The sequence below is a fragment of the Elephantulus edwardii genome, unplaced genomic scaffold, assembly GCF_000299155.1.
Source record: "Elephantulus edwardii isolate Elephantulus edwardi_28Jun2011 unplaced genomic scaffold, EleEdw1.0 scaffold00063, whole genome shotgun sequence".
Taxonomy (NCBI): domain Eukaryota; kingdom Metazoa; phylum Chordata; class Mammalia; order Macroscelidea; family Macroscelididae; genus Elephantulus; species Elephantulus edwardii.
This window is the reverse complement of record NW_006399813.1, coordinates 8,165,926-8,190,983: the sequence shown is the minus strand read 5'-3', so window position 1 is coordinate 8,190,983 and position 25,058 is coordinate 8,165,926. Positions and strand designations below refer to the sequence as shown.

Below are 25,058 nucleotides of genomic sequence, written 5' to 3'. Positions count from 1 at the left end.
TGCACAATCACTGGGGGCACTGGGACCTTTCGGATCGTGCTGCCCTTAGTGCCCACTCATACTGCCATGCCTCCAGGCATGGTTCCTGGAGAAGGGAGCTCAACCACCCCTCCTGCCTCCTGTCCTCCAGGTTTTGACAATGGCACAGTAAACTGTAGATTATATATATATATACACACACACACACACACACATTCTCTCTCTCTCTCTTTTCACAAATGTGAAATGTTGGATAGGTATACTTTCCTAGGGAGACGTAGTTCTAGTGGGTCACACTTGGCCTTTCCTGAAATACAGTCCTTGCTCCACAGGTTAGAGAACCAATCTCGGAATGTTGCCAATGGCTATGTATAATCTAAAATTGGGAAAAACAAGGAATTTTAAAATAGGAAATGTATGTTTGTGTCCTGGTTGGTTTCTTCATTCATACCTATTTAATCTGTAGGGTGAGCAAATTATTTGAGAAGCTGGACTCTATGAAGAAGAATGTGGCATCAGGATTGAAAAAAGACTCATCAATAACCTTTGTTATATGGATGACACAGATATACTTGGTTAAAGCTAGAAGGACTTGAAGCACTTGCTGCGGAAAGTTAAACACCACAATTTTCCAGATGGGTTGCATCTCAAAGTTAAGAAAGCAAAAATCCTCACCATTGGACTGACAGACAACATCATGATACATGGAGAAAAGGTTTCTACTGTCAGTGGCTTCATCTTACTTGGATCCACAATCAACACCTTTGGGACCAGCAGTCAGGAGGTCAGGAATATATTGCACTGGAAAAGTCAGGGACCTCTCCAAATTACTGAGGAGCAATGATGTCAGTTTGAGGACTAAGATGCACTTGATTCAGGCCATGGTCTTTTCAGTCACTTGCTATGCATCTGAGAGATGGACAATGAATAAAGGATGACAGAAGAAGGACTGATGCCTTTGAGCTGTGTTCTTGGAGAAAAGAATGGAATATTCCATAGATGGCTAAAAGAACAAACTGATATGTCTTAGCCACAGAGCTCTTGGGAGGCAAAGATAATGAAGCTTTTTATCACATACTTTGGGCTAGGAGGATCTATTCCTTGGAAAGGGACACTTAGAAAGGTGGAAGGGCAGCAAAGGAGAGGAAGACCCTCAACCAGGTAGATTGACACAGTGACTGTAGCAATGGGCTTGAGTGTGTCAGAGACTGTAAGAATGGCACAAGGTTCAGATCTGTTGTTGACAGGGTCGCTATGAGTTGAACTTGACTGACAGCACGTAACAACAACATCTCGTCCATAGCCTACTGCACTGCTAGACAGAAGTCTGTGGCCTCTGGCAGTTCGAATCCACCAGCGGGGCTGGGAAAGAAAGATGACAGTCTCCTCTTATTAAGGTGTGCAGCATTGGAAACCGGGGAATCAGCATTGATTCAATGGTAGTGAGTTTTCAGTTTGATGTCTATTCCGATTACACATTTCAAAAGAGGGGAAATAACAACAGGTAGGATTGGGGACCCAATGTGAGATGAACTTGAGCTAAAATTCCACTGTTCACCTGACTATCAACAAGCCCTATCCTGACTGGTAGGCCACGGTAATGCGTTAGTGCATCTGTAATTATTACCAGTGTATAGTTGGTATCCAGTAATCTCTAAAGAGTCTAATCATTTCCTTTCTCCCAAAAGTGCAGTCACTCTGACCAAAGACTGGAGGTGAGAACCTTCCTGCAGGGGTCTCTTCACCCACTCATTCAAGGAGTTGTGCATCTATAAACTGGCTCAAACCCAAGAACTGGGGAGCAGTAAAACTCTATTTAGGAGGAAAGTCGAGTGGCACTGTCCACAGTGATTTGCACTGCTAACCCTAAGGCTGCACGTCTCTGGCACTTTGAATTCACGAGCGACTCCACAAGAGAAAGATGGGCAGTTTCCTTCTGCTGTGATTGACTGGAAACTCAGCCTTGGAAACTCAGCGCAAAGTCACTATGACTTGGAACCAACTTGACAGTGAATTTGAGTGTTGATGCTCGATTTCATTGAGGGAAGTTTGACTCGGTTTACTTGTTCTAGAACTCTTCCAATGAGATAGTTTTCATAGGCTCCCCATCTATTTTACTTCTAGGAACACCATGATCAGCACTACCGGTCTCTGGGGGTCACAGTATTCTGATTACTGCTTTTACTCTGCTACCCCTTCATGGTAACTCACTTTGTCTTTGATGATACACAGAGCTACTGCCTTTTTTTAAAAAAAATACAATTTTATTTTATACTGTTTTCTTTACAAAGTTCACATACTTGTTTTTCACACCAGATCTTTCCCATTTCTTTTACCCACCCCTCCCTCCACCCATCAATTTGTGTGATCCTATGATTATTAGCAATCTGCCCAGCCTCACCCCTCTGCTCCTACCCTCCCCTCTCGGATCTTCATGCACATTTTACTAGTTATTTTTCTACTTCTACAGTAATGGTCCTATACAGTATTTTACCTTATGGGACTGAGTTATTTCACAGAGCTGTTTCTTGACTCTGGTATCCAATCCATTTAGAGTTTCCAAATTCTGTAGTGGCAGTTCCCATTGCAACATCAGGCCCAAAGAAACCAGTAATAATAGTACCCTTCAAGGATGCTGGGGCTCCCCTCATAAAACTTATTACCCACAGAAAATAACTTCTCAGGACACTCTCAGGGTGGGTGGAATATGTTACATGATACATTCACCCTAGCATTCCAATCATTTGGATACTTTTTTCTATATATACTAAGGCAGTTCTGGCATTTCAACTACAATTAGTGTAGGCCAAACTCTGGTCTAAGTTTTTACTGATCAACCAGAATTTTGGAGATCTTTTCTATGGCCTTCGGAAAAACTGAATCCAGAGTGTCTTTCACCAACATCTTTCTCTCTTAATCTGCATTCTCATACATATTCTTCTGATTTCTGTGCATAAAAACTAGAAAAGTTACATAGTTCTTCTGGAGTATAGCATGTTTCCTATAGGTCAAACTTTGTAGCTCATCTTTTAGAGCCTGCTAAGAGTTTATTTTTAGACAACTGGTAGATGACATAATCTTGCTTGCTTGCTGAAAGTGAGAACTTTAAATGCTTGCTGCAGAAGATCAAAGACTACATCTGGATTATATCTCAACATTAACGAGATAAAAATCCTCACCACTGGGTCAAGAGGCAACATCACGATAGATGGAGAAAGGACTGAAGTTGTCAATGATTTAATCTTACTTAAATCAACAATCAACACTCTTGGTACCAGCAGTCAGGAGATCAGGAGACACACTGCATTGACTAAGCCAGCTGTCAGGGACCTTTTCAAAATAATGTCAGTCTGAAGACTAAAGAGTGCCTGATTTAGGCCATGATCTTTTCAGTCACTTACTATGCATTTGAGAGCTGGGCAAGAGAACCTAGAGACTGAGAAAAAAACATGCGGTTACACCATCTCAGACAAGAGTCTTATAACAAAAGTTTACAGAATACTCCTGGGCCTCCACAAGAAAAAGACTGGTAACACAATTACAAAATGGGCAAAAGACATGGATAGAATTTTCACAGAAGAAGATATTCGAATGGCAAACAGACACACGAAGAAATGCCCAAAATCAATAATAAGAAAGATGCAAATCAAGGAGCTCTGGTGGCCTAGTGGCAAGAAACTGCACTGCAATCCCAAAGGCGCTCAGTTTGAATCCACCAGGTGCTCAACTGGAGAAGGAGGGGAAATCTCTTCCTGTGCCAGTAAGATCTAATTCAGATCTAACGCACGTGTGCGCGTGTGTGCGCGTGCGCGCGCGCGCACACACACACACACACACACACACACACACGAGATGAAAATCAAAACAACAATGAGGTACCATCTCACTCCAGTAACAGTGGCAAAGTTTAATAGGGCAGCAAGTAATAAATATTGGACAGAATGTGATGAGAAAGGAACTCTTATACATTGTTGGTGGGATTGTAAAATGGTACAACCATTCTGGAAGGCAGTTTGGCACTTCCTCAAAAAGTTGAACATAGAAATTCCATATAACCCAGCTATTCCACTACTTGGAATATACCCTGAGAAAATGAGAACTGAGGCACAAGCTGAGATTTGTACACCAATGTTCATAGGAGTATTATTCACCATTACAAGAACAAGGAAACAGCCCAGATAGATGTCCAACCACAAACGAATGGATTATGGTACATTCACACAATGGAATAAATACTATGCATCACACAGGAGCAATGATTTTGTAAATTATTACCTAACTTGGGAGAGACTGGAGAGCATTATGCTGAGTGAACTAACTCAGTCCCACAAGGATAAATATTGTATAAAACCATTACTGTAGAATGAGTATAAGGGTCCAAGAAGGGTGAGAGAGGCTGGAAGCAGGGATGAGAATGTGCAGGGAACAGGGGCGGGGCTATAGTATTAACTATAACCACGGGGTTGTACAGTTTGTTGGGTGGAGGCATGAGGGAAATTGAAAGAATTTGTTCTTGAAAACACTGTATTAGAATTTTGTAAATAAACTAGTAGAAAATTTTAAAAAATAATAAAAAAAAGGATAAGAAGTGATGCCTTTAAGTGGTGATGCTGGAGAAGAGAACGGAATAACCCACAGAGTGATAAAAGAACAGATAAGTCTGTCAAAAGAGTAGGGAAGTTATTCTTTGAAAGGGGACATCATGCTTGCAAAGGTCAGTGAAAGAGAGGAAGATGCCCAACCAGATGGATAGACAGATACAGTGACTGCAGCAATGGACTGGCGTGAGTCAGAGATGAGGAGGATGGCACAGGAGAGACCAGGGTTCAGGTCTGTTGTTAACAGGGTTGCTAAGAGTCGTATTCCACTTGACAGGTACCTAATAACAACAACATCAAAAAGAACTGATTCTTAGTTAAGAGTCTAAAAGAAAAGATAGGGAATGGGTGATTTTTGAGGGGAATCAGCAGTATCACACAAGATGACTACTGCTGGGGAGGCCCTTACAAATTCTGCAGGCAAAGGGGTCCTGACAGGGAGGCAAAAATACTACTCCAACTGGCAAAGACTTCTTCCTTCACATGAACTATACACATAGACCTCCCCTGATGGACTACAGAGGAATCTGATTGACGTTATCTGTGGGAAAAGTCACTGGAAGAAAATTATTAGCAGTCAAAACCAGGTCAGGTTCTGACTGTGGAAAAGATTATAATATGCAAATCCAATCGGAAGTTGAAAAAAAACACCAAACAAATGAAAACAAGGCCACAAGGACCAAAATACGGTATTGAGTCCATCCCACCTGGATTTAAAAACCAACACAATGTGGATGATGGATAGTGTGAAACACAGTGTGCAAAAACTTTGTAAGCAAATCAATATAAAACACAATTAAAAAAAATAGGTTTGTGACACTGAACACAAATGACTGGCTGAACAACAGATGTGCTGGGGAATGACATCAAGGATATTATCAATGAAGGAACCAAAAAAGTTATTATAAAAACAGGTTGTGGTTGTTGTTGTTGTTGTTGTTATGTGCCGTCGAGTCGCTTGCCACTCACAGCAACCCTATGTACAACAGCCCTAAACTCTGCTCTGTCCTGTGCCAATCGCACTGTCTCAGACACTCCTATCCCGATTATCCCAGTCACTGAATCAATCCATTTCATAGAGGGCCTTCCCCTCCTGCGCCGTCCCTCCACTCTCCCAAGCATGATGTCCTTCTCCAAGGACCGGTCTCTCCTCACAACATGTCCAAAGTATGTTAGACGGAGCCTCAGCATCCTTGCCTCCAAGGGGCCACCCGGTTTAACCCTTTCCAGGACAAATCTATTTGTTTTCCTAGCAGTCCATGGTATTCTCAATACTCTTGTCCAGCACCACAGCTCAAAGGCATCAATTCTCCTTCTATATCCTCCTTGGTCATTGTCCAACTCTCTGATGCATAACAAGTGATTGTGAAGACCATGGCCTGTATCAAATACACCTTAGTCTCCAGAGAGACACCATTGCTCTTCAGTACTTTGGAGAGGTCCCTAACAGCAGACTTTCTCATGGCAATGCACCTTTTAATTGCCTGGTCACTGGTGCCAAGAGTGTTGACTGTGGAGACAAGCAAACTAAAGCTGTGTATAATCTCAATTTCTTCACCATCCATCCTGATGCTGCCAATTGGTCCAGTGGTGAGGCTTATTGTCTTGACATTGAGCCTCAATCCATATTGTAGGCTGCAGTCCTTGACCCTCTGCAGCAGGTGCTTCAAGTCCTCTTCAGTTTCAGCAAGCAGGGTTGTGTCATCTGCATAACGCAGACTGCTGATAAATCGTCCACCAATCTTGACCCCACATTTCTCCTCATAGAGCCCAGCCTACCGGATAATCTGTTCTGCATATAGGTTGAAAAGGCTATAGGAGATAGGATGCATCCCTGGTGTACACCCTTCCCAATTTTGAACCATGCAGTGTTCCTTTGCTCTGTTCTGACGACTGCCTCTTGGTCCAAGTATAGGTTTCGCATTAGCATGATCAAGTGTTCTGAGATTCCCATTCTTCTCAGAGTTAGCCACAGTTTGTTATGATCTACACAGTCAAATGCCTTTGCATAGTCAATGAAACACAGATAGACATTGCTCTGGTATTTTCTGCTTTCAGCTAAGATCCATCTAACATCAGCTACAACATCCCTAGTACCACGACCCATTCTAAACCCAGCGTGGACTTCTGGTAATTCTCTGCTGAAGAAAAGACCAAAACAGATGTCAGAAGATACTCTGAAAATGGCATTAGAATGACAAGAAGGCAAAACAAAGAAGAAATGCCAAAAATAGAGAAGATTTCCAAAAGGCAGCTCAAGAAGACAAAGCAAGAATGAAAATGAAATGTGTAAAGAGCTGTTGTTGGAAAAGAAAAGGAGAACTCGCTCAGCATTAAGCAAGCTGAAAGAACTAAACAAATTCAAGCCTCAAGTTGCAATACTGAGATATGCTATGGGCAAAATTTTAATGATCCAGGAAACAAGAGAAAATAGAGTTACTATAGCAAAAAGAATTTGCTGACACAGAATGACTTCAGGAAGTAGCATATGACCAAGTACCAATGAAACAAGAAGTTGAAGCTGCACTTAAAAAAATGGTAAAAAATAAGGCCCCAGGAATTGATGGGATACCAAATGACATGTTCCAACGAACAGATGCAGCTCTGGATATGTTCACCATACTGTGCCAGGAAATATGGAGCTATCTGGCCAACTGACTGGAAGAGATCCATATTTGTTACCTTTGCTAAAATATTAAGATTCATAACCTGGGAAATTTGATGGAAGGTCAGAAGGGAGTGATTACCAGTGAGTTCCATTTGTTTTGACTGAGTCCTCTCATGGCTTAGTGGTAAAGAACTGCACTCTCAAACGAAGGCATGCTGTTCAAATCCACCAGCTGCTCCATACGGGAAAGAGAAGCAATTTCTCTGGCAATTTACAGCTTCTGAGAACACTAGCTGGACAATCAGCTACGGGTCGGTTCCCACTTCACAGGACTGGTAGACAATTTTTTCTTTGCTGCAGTTGGTGAAATTCTGTGACATTCCAGCCATGGAGGTGAAAGGTGAGGAATTCAGCCTTCTTGAATTACCTGCAAAGTACCCAAAAAAGTTCTGCCCCTTCAAAGCCTCCTCTCCCAAGCATAACGGCTTCAAAGAGTTGTAGTTCTGTCTGTGAAGATGCTAGTAGCGGGGGGAGGCAGTGTGCCCTAAATAATCCAGAAAGGAGAACTAGTCTATCAAGCGTGGTCTGAGTTTGGGACCTTTTTCTGTGCACAAACAAAGTGGTCTCTAGGGGTTTGGCTGAATCTGTCTGCAGGTCCCTCTGGATCCAGGAGAGGGCAGTGCATGCAGCCCTGGTGCTGGGAGGGAGCCCTGTGCGGCTGCAGCATGCCAGAAGCATGGTTCCTTTCAGTTCTTTTCTGATTCTTTCAGTTGCTGAGGTTGCTCTCTGCCCACTTTCACAGGTTTCTACTGAATCCGACAGTATTTCTGTCGTACCTCTTTTGTTTCGGTGGACAAGGTCAGGGAAAAAAAACAACACAACAAAACACCACCAAACCCCTCTCACGTCACTATTTTCTAAGAAGTCCTCACCCAAGCTATTTTAAGACCTTCTCACCCAAGCTATTTTAAGACCTTCTTGGCTTCTCCAGATGGCAGACTTCCTCAGAATACATCGACCCTTGGCCAGTTTTATTTCTATCTTCCCATTCATTTTTCCTAACTCACTCTCATAACTTCCTAGTTGGAACCGACATATATAGCTGACCCTTCAACAGGTGTACGGAGGCTGTAAGCTGTACATGAGATTGCCCATCTTTTTCCTGGGGAGCTGATAGATTTGAACAGCAGTGCAACTTGGTATGGACTATGCCACCAATGTTCCCTCATTCCCTTCTAAACTAAAAAATAAATGAATGGATGGATGGATGGATGGATGGATGAATAATGAATGAATGAATACATACATACATACATACATAAATAATCACATTGCTTTCAGAGGCATCTGATGGCTTCGTTTCCATGAAAGTCATCCTAACAGTCTTCTCCCCAGGAGCTCACCACTACAACACCCTAGAAGATTTCTGACTGTTTGAGGTCTATGTCTCATCTGGCACGGTGGTGGTGTAGCCCATAGCGAGTTGTGCTGTAAACCCAAAGATCAATCCCCTCTGGTGGTTTGAATCCAATGGAAGAAAGATGCGTAATCTCCTCCCATGGGATTGACAGCCTCCCTGGAGCTGGAGGCTCAGCTATACATTGATTCCAACTCAGTGGGGCTGAGTTAGAGCTTGAGGACACAGTTGACAGGGAGTTGTGCCTCTCTGATAGTTAGAATCCACAAGCAGCTCAAAGGGGAAAAGGCCAGCGATCTCCTACCAAGCGATTTATAGTCTCCAAAACTGCTGGAGGGTCAGCTATGAGGCGCTTCCAACTTGATGGAAGTGAGTTTTTTTGAGTATCAGAGCTGAATGACTAGCGTGGAGCTGCAGCTTCAGAGTAAGGATTTCACCACCTCGTGCCACCAAAGCCCAACCGATATGCATTCCTGGTTCCTTCCTCATCCAAATCCAGTATGGCTACTCTCAAGGATCAGCTGATTCAGAATCTTAAGGAAGACCAAACACCCCCTCCCCCCCCAGAATAAAATTACAGTTGTTGGGGTTGGTGCTGTTGGCATGGCCTGTGCCATTAGTATTTGAGTGAAGGACTTGGCAGATGCATTTGCATTTGCTGATGTCATGGAAGACAAATGAAAGGGAGAAATGATGGATCTCCAACATGGCAGCCTTTTCCTTAGAACACCAAAAACTGTCTCTGGCAAAGACTACAATGTAACTGCAAATTCCAAGCTGGTTATTATCACAGTGGGAGCAAGTTAGCAGGAGAGGGAAAGCCATCTTAATTTGGTCCGGTGTAATGTGAACATCTTTAAATTCATCATTCCTAATGTTGTAAAGTACAGCCCAAATTGCAAGTTGCTTGTTGTTTCTAATCCAGTGGATATCCATACCTATGGGCTTGGAAGATCAGTGGCTTTAAAAAAAACCGTGTTATTGGCAGTGGATGCAATCCAGATTCAGCGACGTTCCATTACCTAATGGGGGAGAGACTGGGAGTTCATACATTGAGCTGTCACGGCTGGGTCCTTGGAGAGCAATGGAGACTGTGCCTGTGTGAAGGGAAGTGAACGTGGCTGGTGTCACTCGTTTGATTCAGATAAGGAACAGTGGAAAGAGGTTCACATACAGGTGGCTGTCAGTGCTTATGAGGTGATCAAACTGAAAGGCTTTACCTCCAGGGCCACTGGACTGACTGTGGCAGATCTAGCAGAGCTGAACGAATCCTGTTATGGATTCTAAACACTTAAATCAAAAGTTACATTCTTTCATTTTGCTTCGGAGATATTTGTAAATCAAGATTTACAGTATACTTGGTTTACTTATAGACATCTTCTTTATTATTAGTGTTTTCAGTTCTTTCATGTCAAAATATTTATACTTTAATAGTTTATTATGACACCAAGCTCTGTTATTGCGATTATTAGAAATGACACTGTAACATTAATAAAGGTGAACTCTAAAGTGAGGGTCTCCCCCCCCCCCCAAGATGAATTGGAATTGGCTGATGGTCAGTGGGTTTGTTTTTGTTTGGATGGTACTTACCACACTGATTTCTTCCTTACCACAGTAGTGATGATAATACTTTGAGGACACCAAACGTAAAGCATTATTGGTGCCATCGTCTCTCTTTTAAAATCTTTTAAGAGGAGCAAACTAGGAGGAGGCAATAAAGTGAAACAATTTGCTCATGAATATATTTCTAGTTACAGGAAATGCCATATGAACAAAAGCCAATGGTAATAAAGGAAGATGTCCAAGTTGCCCTAAGACACTGGCAAAAAAATAAGGTCCCAGGGATCAATGTGATACTTATGACATGTTTCATTGAATAGATGCAGCCCTGGTTATGCTCACCAGTCTCTGCCAGGAAATCTGGAGGACAGGTGCTTAAGCCACTGACAGAAAGAGATCCCTTTTTGTCCCATTCTCAAGAACAAACACTACTATTAATTTCAAATTAAAGTAAAACATTGCTGAAGATCATCCCAAACCAGCTACAATAGTATAATGAAAGAGAACTACAGAAGTTCAAGCTGGGCTTAGAAGAGGTCGTAGCACCAGGGATAGCACTGCTGATGTCAGATGGACCCTGGCAGAAGGCTAAGGATACTGGAAGGAACAATGTCTGTGTTTTACTGACTATGCAAAGGCATTTGACTGTGTTATAACAAATTAATGGCTAACAATGAAAAGAATGGGAATCACATTAATTATGCTTATATAAAACTTAGACCAAGAAGCTGTTTTCCAAAAAGAACAAGGAAACACCACACTGTTTAAAATCAGGATAGGGTTATAACATTTCTCCATACCTACCTAGTCAATTGGTATGCTAAGCAAATCATTCAAGAATGTGGGCTCTAAGAAGAATAGTGTAGGACCAGAGGAATGTAGTTAACGTAACCAGGCTTGCTGACAGTGAAGAGGACTTCAAACATTTGCTGTAGCAGATCAAAGATGACTAAGGATTGTACCTCAGCATCAAGAAGACAAAAATTTTCATCACTGGAATGATAAGCAACATCATGACAGATGCAGAAAAGACTGAAATTGTCAATGATTTTATCTTACTTTGCTCAATAATCAATACCCTTGGTAATAGGAGTAAGGAGGTGGTTGTCAGGGATCTCTATAAATTACTGAGGAGCAATGATGTTAGTTTCAGGACTAAGGTGCACCTGATTCAGACCATGGTCTTCTACATCTCTTACATCTGAAAGCTGGACAATGAATAAGGATGACAGAAGAACTGATGCCTTTGAGGTGTGGTGCTGGAGAAGAATACTGAATATTTCATGGACTGTCAAAAAAAGAAACAGATGTGTCTTATGAAAACTGTAGTCAGAATGCTCCCTGGAGGCAAAGATGGCAAAGGTTCACTTCGCATAGTTTGGGCATGTTCTAGGAGAGGCTATTCCTTAGAAGGGGATAATATCATGCTTGGGAAGGTGGAGAAGTCTGCAAAAGAGAAAAGACCCTCAGACACAGTGACCTCATCAATGGGCTCAGGTGTGTCAGAGATTCAACTTGACGTCACTTAACAACAACATAGTAGATGGGAGACCCAGGAGTCATACCAGACTGGTTCCCAGGCTACCATGCTACATTGCTTCCCACTGCCAGCTCATAGCTGGAATCCTGCATACTGACATCAACAGGTTCCAGCTACAAGTTGTTGTTGTTGTTAATTTGTACTGTTGAGTTATACTGAACCTACAGCAGACCCTCTGGTGGGTTTCAGGCACAGCAAATTACACGGCAAGAGACTGCCCATCTTTTACCTGTAGAGCAACTAGTGGATTACAACTGCATACCTTTGTGTTGGCAGTGGGACCGCTTACCACTAAGCCACCAGAGCCCCTTATCTATAAACTAGTCCTCATGCAATTCTTATCTCCTGAGCTTTGGGAGGTTAAAGCAAGCCCTGCTTAGGTTCAGGGAGCCCTGGTTGCCTAGTAGGTAGAGAGTTGTCTGCTAATCCAAAGGCAGTAGCAATTCCCTCCAGTGCCATTTATAGCAGCGAAGAGTTGATTCTGACTTAAAAGCACTGTGGGTTTTTTTGAGATTCATGCTGTGCTAAGAAAAGGCCTAAGTAACCGTCAAAGTAATAGTATGACCACCAAGATCTGAACTTCATGATAGAGACTGCCCTAAACTATTTGCTTTTTCCAAATATTTACTCTGTGATTTAGCTGCTGACTTTTTTCTTGGTTCTTTTACCCTATTTGCTCGACATGCGCCCGACTAAACAGCTTTACAAGCCCTTGAACACTCTGAGCCCTTGAACCTCACTGCCTTTGTTCACGCTGCTCTGAACGCCCTTCCTTCCTGGCCAGCTATGACTCCTACATAGCTCTTTTTCACCTCAGACTTAACCCACCCATCACCTCCTCTGTAAAGCATTTTCTGCTTCTTCCCAGGAAGCAAAAGCCACTTATGTTCCTCTGAATTCTCCTGTGTCTGCAGCTCTCAGATAACCATCATACACTTAACGTGGCAAACCTTCTACACATCTTTATCTCACCTACCCACACGACCAGGCATCACATCGTCCACACGGTAGTTATTAAAAAAATACTTGGTATTCAAATTCTCATGACTATCAAACACAAAACAGCAAAGAATAAATTCTAACGAATCTCATGCTGAAAAGAATCACCCCCAAGCTTTAGAAATTTAAGGATCCAGCCACACAATTTCCACTGCTGTTGTCTCTCAGGAGTCTGGTAACTTAGCAATTGATTATCTAGTACTTGATTACTCACTCTCAGCATTGTGATATGCAGAGTAGGGGAGAAAAAAAATCCCAACCACAAAACTCCACAGCCAAACAAAACTACGAAACTACTATAGAAAATACTTATTAACCTTGGTTTCTTTAAATTGGACCACAAAGACCTAAAATACACAGACGAGATCACAAACCACAGAGATCATGGTTTCCAACCAAATAAAAAGCCCATCTTCTGGAGAAGGAGTTCCTGTGTGGTGCAGTTAACACAGACTGAGAGCTGGAAGTTCAAGTCCACCTAAAGGCACCTTGCAAGAAAGAAAGGGCTTGGTGATCTACTTCTGAAAAATCAGCCAGTGAAAAGCCGGTGGCTCACAGCTCTACCCTCACGCACGTGGAGTCACTCTGAGTCACAGTGACTTGATGGCAACTGGTCTCCAGAGGAAATGAGACAGGTCCTGTGAAATTTGACAAATGCTCCTTTTTGTAACCTCCCATCATTTGGCAACTACCGGTATGACAAGTCTCAGATGTATACTGACTGTATGGAGGGGGAAAAAACCAACATCTCACCACAACCCACAACCTCCAAACCATGCCCCTCAAGTCATTTACAACTCCTAAGGACCCTCCATTGGGTTTCAAAGGCTATACATTGTTATGAAAGGAGACCGCCCATCTTTCACCTGAAGAGAGCCTGATGGACTGGATCCACTGACTTTTTGGCTAGCAGCCTGATACTTTACACCCTGTACCCCTAGATCTCCTCTGTGTATGGACTGCGCCAAAAAGGGAATGAATTGCTTTCCTCTCACCCACCACAGTGACTGCACCTTAGTGTGGATGGTCCTCTCTCTCACTTTCCTGAGGCTTTATGTTCAGCTTGAGATTGATCTGACCTTAATGGAACCTTTTTCTCTCACTTCTCTTAATTTCAGTTTGGGGTGGGATTTTTTTGGGTTTAGTTTTGTTTTACCTTCTGTGTTGCACCCTACTAAATTCACATATTTTCTTCTTTCAAAACTTAAATCATAGTCTCTTTAATCCTTCAGGTGTTTAGCTCATACTAAGTATTATTTCTTTTTAAATGTTTGTTTTTTCATTATCTTCCACCCAAATAATCTTTTTAGTGATCACTGCCATGTTTTAAGCCCTGAGAAGTCTACACACACAGGTAAGACAGATACTCTCTGACTCTTGAGTTGCCCAAGCATAGCTAGATACTGTTCATGGCTTTTTAAAAAGAATCATCCTACTTCACATTGTGAAAATGGCAATACTACTAAACGCAATCTACAGATACAATGAGTTCCCAGTTCAGATCATGGCATCATTTTTAAAAAGGATGTTAAAAGAAATCATCACCTTTATATGGAAAGACTCCAGGAAAAGGAAAGTGACAGTAAAGAAAAACAAAGCCATACACTTTCTCATCTCAAAATATACTGGTGGTCACAGTCCTCAAGACAGTCTGTTGCAGACAGGCACAGCAGTGAGTAACTGTGACAGGGACAGACACCAAAGCAATGGCTAGGCGAAACCAGACATACATTCATCCATCTATGGACAAGAGACCTTTGCCGAGGAGAGGAAATGCATGAAGTGTGGGAAAGACAGCCTCTTTAATGAATAATGTGGGCAACATTGGTTATATATTTGCAGAAAATTTAAACAAGGGGCCCATACCTCACATAATATCCAAAAAGAAACTAACATGGGCATAAAGCCCAAAACTATAAAGATCATCAAAAGAAAACATTGGAACAAACTTAGGAGCCCTGTTGTTGTTGTGTGCCACTGAGTTGCCTGTGACAGCCAATTTGGATGTCCATTCTTGGACGAATCTAGAACAAATAATGCTGAATGACATAGCCACAAAAGGGCAATCCGAATGTGAGAGCATTAGCTATATTTAAGAAAAAAAGAAGCTAAGGAAAAGTTTACACACACAATCACTCTTAGATGGGTACTAGACATACGAAGGGAGAGGTTAGTGAAAAGTTAAAAAGATTAAGTTGAATGAAAGGAAAAATGTACAATAAGGGATCGATTACACATTGGAAGTAACAAGTTACATTAATCAGTTGTAATTAATGTTCTAAAACAACATGCATATGATTGGTTTTCCACTTTCTGTCAGAAAACAAAGGAACCTTTCTTCTGAAAGGAAAATAAAAAAAATACCCACTGCTGTCAAGGGGATTCAGATTCATTGCAACCCTCCACTGGTTGCCAAGGTCAAGGCCAAGGCTGTACATACATCTTTACAGGAAGAGACTGCCCATCCTTCTCCCTTGGAGCAGTTGGTTTGAACCATCGATCCTTCAGCAGCCCAACATGTGTCACTATGGTGCCTTCCTGGAGGGCAAGAACTAATTTCTTCCTGAGCTCTAAGGGCCCATCCCAATATATTTCCTGGTACTTATCAGTTACAAACAAAAACAGATGAAAATTAGTTGATTCTAACTCATGGTGACCTCACACACAGAGTGGAGGCTTCCAAAATGGTAACCTTTTAGAAGCCAACTGTCAGCCTTTTTTCCAAAGTGCTTTGAATGGGTTTGAACCATTGACCTTTCAGATAGTAGTGTTTATGCAGCAGTATTAATATGAAGGGGAAAGGGAGAGAGTACAGGCACTTGGAACTTAAAATCTGCAAAGGCAGACAAGATCTCTGATGAAACAGAGCAATAAAAATACGTGCGTGTGTGTGTGTGTGTGTGTGTATATGCTTTTGTTGTTGTTAGGTACCACTGAGTCAAGTAAAACTCACAGCGACCCCATGAACAGCAGATATGAACCTTGTCCTTTCTTGTGCTTTTGGCAGAGTAATCCAACTCATGTAGTAGGAAAAAGTCCCTCTGAGGAGGTAACATTCCAGTCAAGTCTTTTCAGTCTTGCAAAATAAGCAGCAGCTAATTATGCTGAGGCAGGAGAAGTGTTCCAAGGCAGAGGGAGCAAGGCTAGGTGCCCTCGCACTGTAGAGGCAAGAGTGTGGCCTCTGTATCAGCTCCAAGGGAGCAAGGATATCCTGCGAAGACGCTCTCTCAGACAAGTCATGATGAGAGAGTGCCTGAAAACTTTCAGGAGCCGCTGGAGTTTTACACAGACAAGGAAATGGAAGAGTGACTCTTTGGCACAGGCCCTTCAGACACATTCCTTCACCAACCAAGCAGCACAGTGGTACTGCTATTCCTCTAGAACAGTGATTCTCTGCCTTGGGTCACTCATGTGATGATAGTAGGGCCAATCCCAGCAAGGAGGAGGCTGCTGAACATGGTCAAATGTTTGCAAAGCATGGATTTTGAAATTCAGGCTTAGAAAATTAGGTTTAGAAATGCTGCTGTGTGTCCAGAATTAACCACTGACTGAGGGCAACCTGCATCCATTTCCTGTCCCACAATCTCTTTCCCTAGATGTAGCACTGGCTGGCAGAGTAGGGGATTCTTCCTACCTGTTAGACAATTCACTAACATCTCACTACCATGGCTTCTCATGTAGATCCCTCAATGTAAGAAAACGTTTACCCTCCAAAATATGTCAATAAAACAAGTGAATTAATATGAAAAAGAAAAATGAGTCTGGGCCCTTCCATCTACAGAAAAGTGTTCCTGGACTCCAGGCACTTGTCAAGTTCTGCCAGGGAATCATGACCACTTCTTCAACAATACTTTTTCTGGTTTCTAAGATATTTACTAGTACTATGTTTTGAATAGGATCTAGCACCCTTTAAATCTTAAGATTTACTGACTGCCTACTATGTACCTGGCAAATGAACCAAAGCCCTACTTACATTTGTATGGGTATACAAACAAATCATAAAATTGGAATGAACATAGGAGTTGCTTCTGTTCTTCTATCTTTAAGAGCAGCAAAAGAAAGGAGGCAAAGGCACAATCTCTTAAAAGAATGTTGTTGTCGGCAAGCTCTGGTGGCCTAGTGGCAAGAAGATACACTGCAATCCCAGAGGTACATGGTTCGAATCCACCAAATGTTCTGCTAGAGAAGGAGGTACAATCTCCTCCTGTACCTGTCAGATCTGATTTGACAGTACACACACACAAATAATAAAGTAAAAAAATAAAATAAAATTAAAAAAAAGAATGCTGTGGTTGTATACTGCTGGGTTAGAAGTGACTCTAGTTAACACTCCAGACAGTTTTCAGAGGCATTAAATTGCATGGGAGGAGACTGCCCATCTTTCTGTCATAGGGCAACTGGTGGATTTGAATTATATGCCTTCGGGTTGGCAACAAAGATCTTACCACTAGGCCACCAGAGCTATCTCGAGTTATTCAGTGTTAATATATGTGGCACACCTGAGAAAGATGGGATAAATTATGTATACTGCATTGAAACAGATGAAGGAGAGATCTGATTAAAAGCAACACATGATTAGGTATCATGACAGGAGTTCAGAATGAAGGTTGCATAGTGGAGTGGACTGGGGGGGAGACTGTATAACAATAAAAGAGTTTTTCTTTTAATTTTCAAAGAGAAGAGCAAACTGGGGGGGGCAGGTAGAAGAATACAACAATGAATGAATGGAAATTCAAAGTCTCTGTAAATGTTCATTAAAATAAATTAAAAAAATGCGGCACACAAAATTGTCTACAACAGTAAAGAGTCAGAAAGAACCCTTGTCCATCATCAGATGAATGGATAAAGAAACTACAGTATATTCATACAAGGGAGTAATATGCAACACTAAAGAATGACAAAGAATTCACAAAGGAAATTACACTGAGTGACAAATGTTAGTCACAAAAGGACAATCACTGTCTAAGATCACTATCATAAAAAGCTAAGGGAATGCTTAAATCCACATAAAATCGTCCCTGGATGGTTACCAGAGATGAGAGGGGTGGAAAAAATTAATCAATAATTAGGTGAAACGAAAGGCAATATACAATAAAGGGCTGATTACACATTATAATTCATTTCATTTATTGTAACCAGTGTTATAAAATATGAACGAATGACCCAATGGAAAAGTCAATATGATTTGTAAACTTTCCCTCAAATCACAATATAATAAATAAATGAATAAACAAATGCCAAACATAACTTGGCCATGGAAACACGTGTGCATAAAAGACAGGAAAGAAGTACACAGTAATATTAAAAGGGAAGGAAATTCATAAGAATACTATTCTTTATGTGAGTTTTATATATAGAATATGTGGATGGGTATGTATATACCCACTGTCTTATATTTTTGGAGGCTGTAAATATTTTAAGAGGTGCCTACTCTACCTTTTCCCAAGGACTTGCTAGCAGATTCAGACTGCTGACCTTGTGATCAGTAGTGTAACACTTAATGCACTATGCCACAAGGACTTTTCTGTGTATTTTTATTTTTATTTTTAATTACCACTTTAAGAAGCATTTATCCCCTTCAATGGATTATGAAACAATCTTACTGGGATAGGTCTTCAGTTTTAGTTTATAAACTTCGGTTCATAAACACGAGTTTAATAGTATAGTTATCATTTCTTAGGGTACTACTTTCTCACTAGATTTGGCCAATGTTGCCGTAGGTTGCAAGTAGGAGCTCAAATATGACACAACCTTATGAAGAGAAGGAAAACACCACCAAAAAAAGACGACAGGTAATACCACTGGACACTAGCTCTATTGGACGCTAGTGGAAAGGAGACTCCATGGGTGAGAGGAGAAGCAACAATTTGCAAAATTAGGAGCACTTTTCTCGAATGGTCACCAACAGTCTGTCCCTGGAAAGTTCAAAAGCTAGGTACTCCCTTTACTTCTTCTAAACAGCCTCTGAAAACCTGCTGGAGGGTCAGCAATGTTGGTTCTGACTTGATGGGGCTTAGCAACAACAAACCTAGGCAACCAGTTCCTGTTCTCACTCCAAGTAAAAGCAGTACAGTGAGCCAGTACTAAAGCCTATGCTTTGTGCTGCGTACTTGGTATCATCGCTAGGTCCCAGCAGCATGATCCGGACGAAACCATGCCCAGGCTCGCTCAGCCCAGTGAAGCACTAAATGGGCATCGGCTCTCACCACTGTGGGTTCTTTCAGCACCCTCGCAACATGGGCATCAGAGTAACCTCGCGTAAATCCTAAACACCACATCTGCAAGACACTGAAAATTTGTGCCTTGCTGCGTTGCTTGCCCTGCTGTATTTGAGTGCTGTCGAGTTGGATTTAAAGGCTGTAAATCTCATGTATTATATATGGGAAAGTCTGCTGGTAGGGACCTCTCTAAAGTACTCAAGAGCAACGGTGTCTCTCTGGAGACTAAGGTGCACCTGATACAGGCCATGGTCTTTGCAATCACTTGTTATGCATCAGAGAGTTGGACAATGACTAGGGAGGATAGAAGGAGAATTGATGTCTTTGAGCTGTGGTGCTGGAGAAGAGTATTGAATAGACCATGGACTGCCAAGAAAACAAACAGATTCACCCTGGAGAGGGTTAAACCAGGCTACTCCTTGGAGGCAAGGATTCTGGGGCTTCGTCTGACATACTTTGGACAAGTTGTAAGGAGGGACAGGTCCTTGGCGAGGGACATCATGCTTGGTAGGGTAGAGGGACAGCGCAGGAGGGGAAGACCCTCTATGAGGTGGATTGGTTCAGTGACTGGGGTAATCGGGATGGGTGTGTCAGAGGCAATGCGATTGGCACAGGATAGAGCAGGGTTTAGGGCTGTTGTACATATAGGGTCGCTATGAGTCGCAAACGACTCGACTCGACGGCACATAACAACAACAAATCGCACGGGAGGAGACTGCCTAGCCTTCGCTCCCAAGGAGCAGCTGGTGGATTCAAACAGTTTGCCTTTGGGACTGCAGCGCAGCTTCTTACCACTAGACCCCCGGGATTTCCCAGGGCACTGCCCAGCTCTAGTAAACAGCAACCCAAGCCGGCCATGCCTCACAGCACTGCACTGCTGTAGAGAAAACACCTGCCACTGATCACCCCAGCACCGCCCAGCTCAGATCTCCAACCAAGCAAACACCTGCCGCAACGCAAGGTCTCCCCTCAATGTCAGTGCAGCAGCACCCGGGTCCACGAGGCCCCACGCCCTCTCGCCAGCCCTCTAAGCCATGCCCCACTGCCCCTCGGCTTGGATCGGCCAGCCCCCCGTCGGGTGCAGCCTCGGGGTCGGCGCACGAGCGCTCTCGCCTGCGTCTTACCAGTAATTAAGATCACCACTAACATCAGAATGGGCCCCAGGAAGCACACGGAAGAAAGGGGGCTCCGGCGGCGGCCGACGGGCGTTGTGCACCGCGGGGAAAACAGTTTCATTTTCTCGGAGACCAGCTAGAAACCTGACAGCCCACTATGCAGACTAACCCCCGTCTGCCCTGGCTCCACGCAACAATCCCCAAACTCAGAGGGTCGGGAAGAGGCGTGGCCTTTCCCCGCCCCGCCTTCAGCTCAGGCCGGAAGTGAAGTTTTGTACTGGAGCTCAGTACAAAACTCTGGGAGGCGGGGCCGCTGCCCGGCGGGGCTGAGGGCGGGCTAGGGGAGAGCGACATGGGGAAGTGGGGGTGGGGAGTGGGCGTGGCCTCACTAACTGCGTTCTTGGGTGGCTGCCGGCTGCTCCCCCCATGGGGCGTGACTTCTCTTGTCGCAGCCGCTCCAGCCTCCCTGCTGCGGTTACTTCACGAGTTAACGCCCTAGCAGGAAGGGTGGGTAGGAAGCTTGAACTGAAAGCTGAAATTTGAGCCATTTTCCGGCAGGTTTGGGTCTAAGAATAAAACTGGAGTAATATAAAAACCCGGGGCATAGGAAGCGGGTCACTGTTGAACGAGTACCAACCACTCAGTCCTAGTTTTTACCTGGACACCCCAAGTTGTCCGTATTACTTAATAAACGGCATTGATCCAGCATTGTGAAGGACCCTCGCGGCCTGCTAGTTTCTAAAAATTACAAAGACCGCCTGACTATTGCACTCTTAAATAAGCCCTGGATAGAAATTGGTCATCTTCGCGACTTCTCTGAAGGGCCCGTTGGGAAGATAAATTGTTAAGAAACGAGGCTATTGCATTATTGTATATGAAGAAACACGGGACAGTCTAGTTCCGGAAAGATTTGCAGCCTTGTAAATCTTGTGTGGCATTTCTATCCTAAATGGCTGCTCAGACTCTGAAACCACCTGAAAGTACTGGGTTTGTCTTGCTCTGGAGCAATCAAATGTTTTCTTGAAGGTGAATGACATGCATACTCATGAAAAATGTAAGAGTTAGGTGTATTAAGCTCATGTTCCTGGAAGCAATGACTACTTTAGGAGATGGGATAGATTAGGCGGGGTGAAGCAGGAGAATTTTTCTTGTGAGACAGTATTTCCAACAAGCCCTCAAAACTAACAATGCGTATGATTTACCAACGGAACTGTGAGCCTGGGTGAATGCGTAGAAAAGAATATAAAGGTAAATTTATACTTAAAAAAACAGATACAAAAAGTTGACATTTGCTTACAAGATTGGAAATGAATAAAAACATCAAGCAACGTAACTAAGCATGTTGTAGGAGGGGAACCTCCCTCCGCTTACTGGAAATACAGACCTTTGAAGGTCATTTTACACAGTGACATCAGTGACATCGTGACATCCAGTGCTTTAACGCAAAGCCCAGCCCTCCCTGGGAGGCGGGGAAGAAGGGCCGCGAGTGCCCCCTGGTGGGCGGAGAGCTTCTGCCCTTCTCACCCAAACGTGGGGCGGAGCTTTGCCCATGTTGCCTCCCCTTTCCAGGGCCTGCAACCCTTCCCTTCTGCCCCCTCACTGCCCCGCTCCCCCATCGCTTCTAGCAGTTTCTCTACTAAGGGGGTGAGAGGGGTGGAAGTGGTGGTGGTGAGTTACCACCCTATTTAAAGCATCATAAATGGTGGTGAGGTGGACGTTGGTGCTATGGTATAATAGTAAACACAGACCAACTTCTTTAAAATAAAACTTGATCTTCTTGTTTTTATGTGCCCTTGAGTCGCCTGCAACTCATAGCGACCTTATGTGCAACAGCCCTAAACCCTGTGCCAATCTCACTGTTTCTGATGCACCTACCCCCATTACCCCAGTCACTGAATCAATCGAGGTCTTCCTCTCTTGCGCTGTCCCTCCACGTTCCCAAGCATGACGTCCCTCTCCAAGGACTGGTCCCTCCTAGCAACATGTCCAAAGTATGACAGGTGAAGCTTTAGAATCCTTGCCTCCAAGGAGCAGCCTGGTCTCACCCTCTCTAGGACAAACCTGTGTGTTCTCCTAGAGGTCCATGGTATATTCAATACTCTTCTGCAGCACCACAGCTCAAAAACATCAACTCATCTTCTATCATCCCTAGTCATTGTCCAGCTGTCTGATGCATAGAAAGTAATTGCAAAGACTATGGCTTGGATCAGGCGCACCTAGTCTCCAGACTAACATTGTTGTTCTTAAATACTTTGTAGAGGTCACTGACAACAGAGCTACCCAGTGCAATTTGTCTTTTAATTTCCTGGCTGCTGGTACTAAGAGTGTTGATTGTGGAGCCAAGCAAACTAAAGCTATTAACAGTCTCAATCTTTTCCCTGTCTATCATGATACTACCCATCAGCCCAGTGGTGAGAATATTTGTTTTCTTGATGTTGAGCTTTAATCCATAGTGAAGACTGCAGTCCCTGACCTTCTGCTTTGGCAGCAAGCACTTCAGGTCCTCCTCAGTTTCAGCAAGCAGGGTTGTGTCATCTGCATAATGCATATTGTTATGAATCTTCTTTCAATCCTGATGCCACATTTCTCCTCATAGAGCTAAGCCTCCCAGATAATCTGTTCTGCATATAGATTCAAAAGATATGGAAATAGGACACATCCTTGGCATACATTCTTCCTAATTCGAACTAAGTAGTGTTCCCTTGCACCATTGTAATGAATGCCTCCTGTCCAGTTATCTTTGCATAAGCACAATCAAGTGTTCTGGTATTTCCATTCTTCTCAGAGTCAGCCACAGTTTGTTGTGATCCACACAGTCAAATGCCTTTGTACAGCCAATGAAGCATAGATAGACACTCCTCTGGTATTCTGTGCTTTTAGCCAAGATCCTTCTGATATTAGCTCTAATACCCCTTGTACCACAGCCTCTTCTAAATCCAGCCTGCACTTCAAGTATTTCTCTGTTGATGTGCTGTTCTAGTAATTTTTTGGATAATTTTCAGCAGAATTTTGCTTGCGTGTGATATCAATGATATTATTTGGTAATTTCCAGTCTGTCGGGTCACCTTCCTTTGACATGGGAACATAAAGATCTCTTTCAATTAGTTGGCCAGGTGGTTGTCCTCCAGATTTCTTGGTACAACTTGGTGAGCACATCTAGGGCAGCATCTGTTTGTCGAAATATGTCAATTGGTATGCTGCCAATTCTTGCATCTTAGATGATATTTTACCCATAAAGTAGTATATTTGCATTATTATTATCAAACATGAGTGTAGCAGCTTGAATGGGCCTCTGAATGCACTCAGAAAAGACTTTTCACTGTCATAGTGGAATGCAGTTGAGGTATATGAGAAAACTTGTCAGGGAAGGGCAAAACATCTTTTTGGTCTTGACTCTGCACAACCAGTGGTGGGCAGTGGTTAAAAGCTCAGTTGCTAATAAAAGGTCATTCTTGGCAGGTCAAGGACTGCAGCTTTCAATATGGAGTGAAGCTCAACATTAAGAAAACAAAGATTTTCACCACTGGGCCAATTGGCAACATCATGGTAGATGGGAAATAGAGATTATTAACAGCTTCAGTTTGCTTGGCTCCATAATCAACACTCTTGATACCAGTAGCTAGGGAATAAAAAAAAACAAATCTGCATTGAAAAAAAATCTCTCCAGTGTACTGAAGAGCAATGTCAGTCTGGAAACTAAGGTGAACCTAATCTAGGCCATGGTCTTTGCAATAACTTGTTATGCATCAAAAAGCTGGACAATGACTAGGGATGATAGGAGAATTGATGTGTTTGAGCTTTGGTGCTTGGAGAAGAGTATTGAATATACCATAGACTGCTAGGAGAACAAACAGTTTTGTCTTGGAGAGGGAGAGACCAGGCTGCTCCTTGGAAGCAAGGATTCTGAAGCTTCATTTGACATATTTTGGGCACGTTGCCAAGACAGACCAGTTCTTAGAGAGGGACATCATGCTTGGGAGGGTGGAGGGATAGCACAAAAGAGGAGGACCCTCAATGAGATGGATTGACTCTGACTGGGATAATGGGGGTAGATATCTCACAGAGGGTGAGGTTGGCTTAGGATAGAGTAGGGTTCAGGCTGTTGTACATAGGGTTGCTATGAGTTGCAAGGGACTCGACAGCACATAACAACAACAACTACTTGGAACCTATCCCTGTTCTGTTGGAGAAAGAGGCAGCAGCCTCCTTCCCTAAAAGTTTACAGTCTTAGAAGCCCACCGGGCCATTTACTCTGTCCTATAGGGTCACTATGAGGCAGGGATCAGTTATGAGTCAAAATAAACTTAATGGCAGTGGGCTTGGTGTGGGGGTTAGTAGTTTTGCAACCTCTGTTTACACCTTTTAAGCAACCTGCCAACCAGTTGACCTTCAGCAGTGGTTGGAGGAAGCCCTAACATTTACTCCTTTACCTCACTTACAGCCCTGACTGACACTTCTGAGTTGTGTCCTGAAGGTCAACTGATGGACAAGTGCTTTATATTTGACTGTGGCTGTTTCTTGGAAAGCGAATTGTTGAGCTTTTTCACATACTACTCAGAAATGGTGAAAGTACACAGAAAAGGCCATTTCTCAGATGGAATGCATATTCATTTTATTTCTTCTTGGCTTTTGATGACTGTGTCCTCAGCCCTGCCCACAGGAGTGGACCCGAGTGGACACTGCCTCTCTACCATGCCTTTGCTTTGCCTCATCTCTCAAGCTGCTGTCCTGACTTTGAGAGTGAGGCAAGAGAAACATTTTGGGGCAACCCCTGCTCCCAGTCCCGTGCCTTACCAGGGCTTCCTTCCCGCTGGCCATCGCTCCTATTGGACCTTGGGCCTTTGTCCAGCCCCATCTGAAGGCGAGCACTGGTTCACCCCATCTTCCTGCTGGGGCTGAGGGCCACTCAACTTGGCTCTTATACATGTCACACCAGAACAGTATTGGTCCCTCAAGGACAGGCAGAGGAGCAGGAGGGGATAAGAGTCTGGTGTATGGGGCAGGCAGTGTCTGAAGAGGGAGGC

At 43.3% G+C, this 25,058-nt stretch overlaps 1 protein-coding gene across 1 annotated transcript in view; it reads right to left on the bottom strand.

The window, feature by feature from the left end:
• Positions 1-24,852, bottom strand: part of LOC102853038 — a 180,318-nt gene extending 155,466 nt beyond the window's left edge. The window contains exon 1 of the mRNA XM_006888006.1: positions 24,829-24,852. Within this exon, the coding sequence (XP_006888068.1) occupies positions 24,829-24,852 (24 nt within the window). The remainder of the gene's footprint in view (positions 1-24,828) is intronic.
• Between the last annotated feature and the right edge of the window lie 206 nt (positions 24,853-25,058).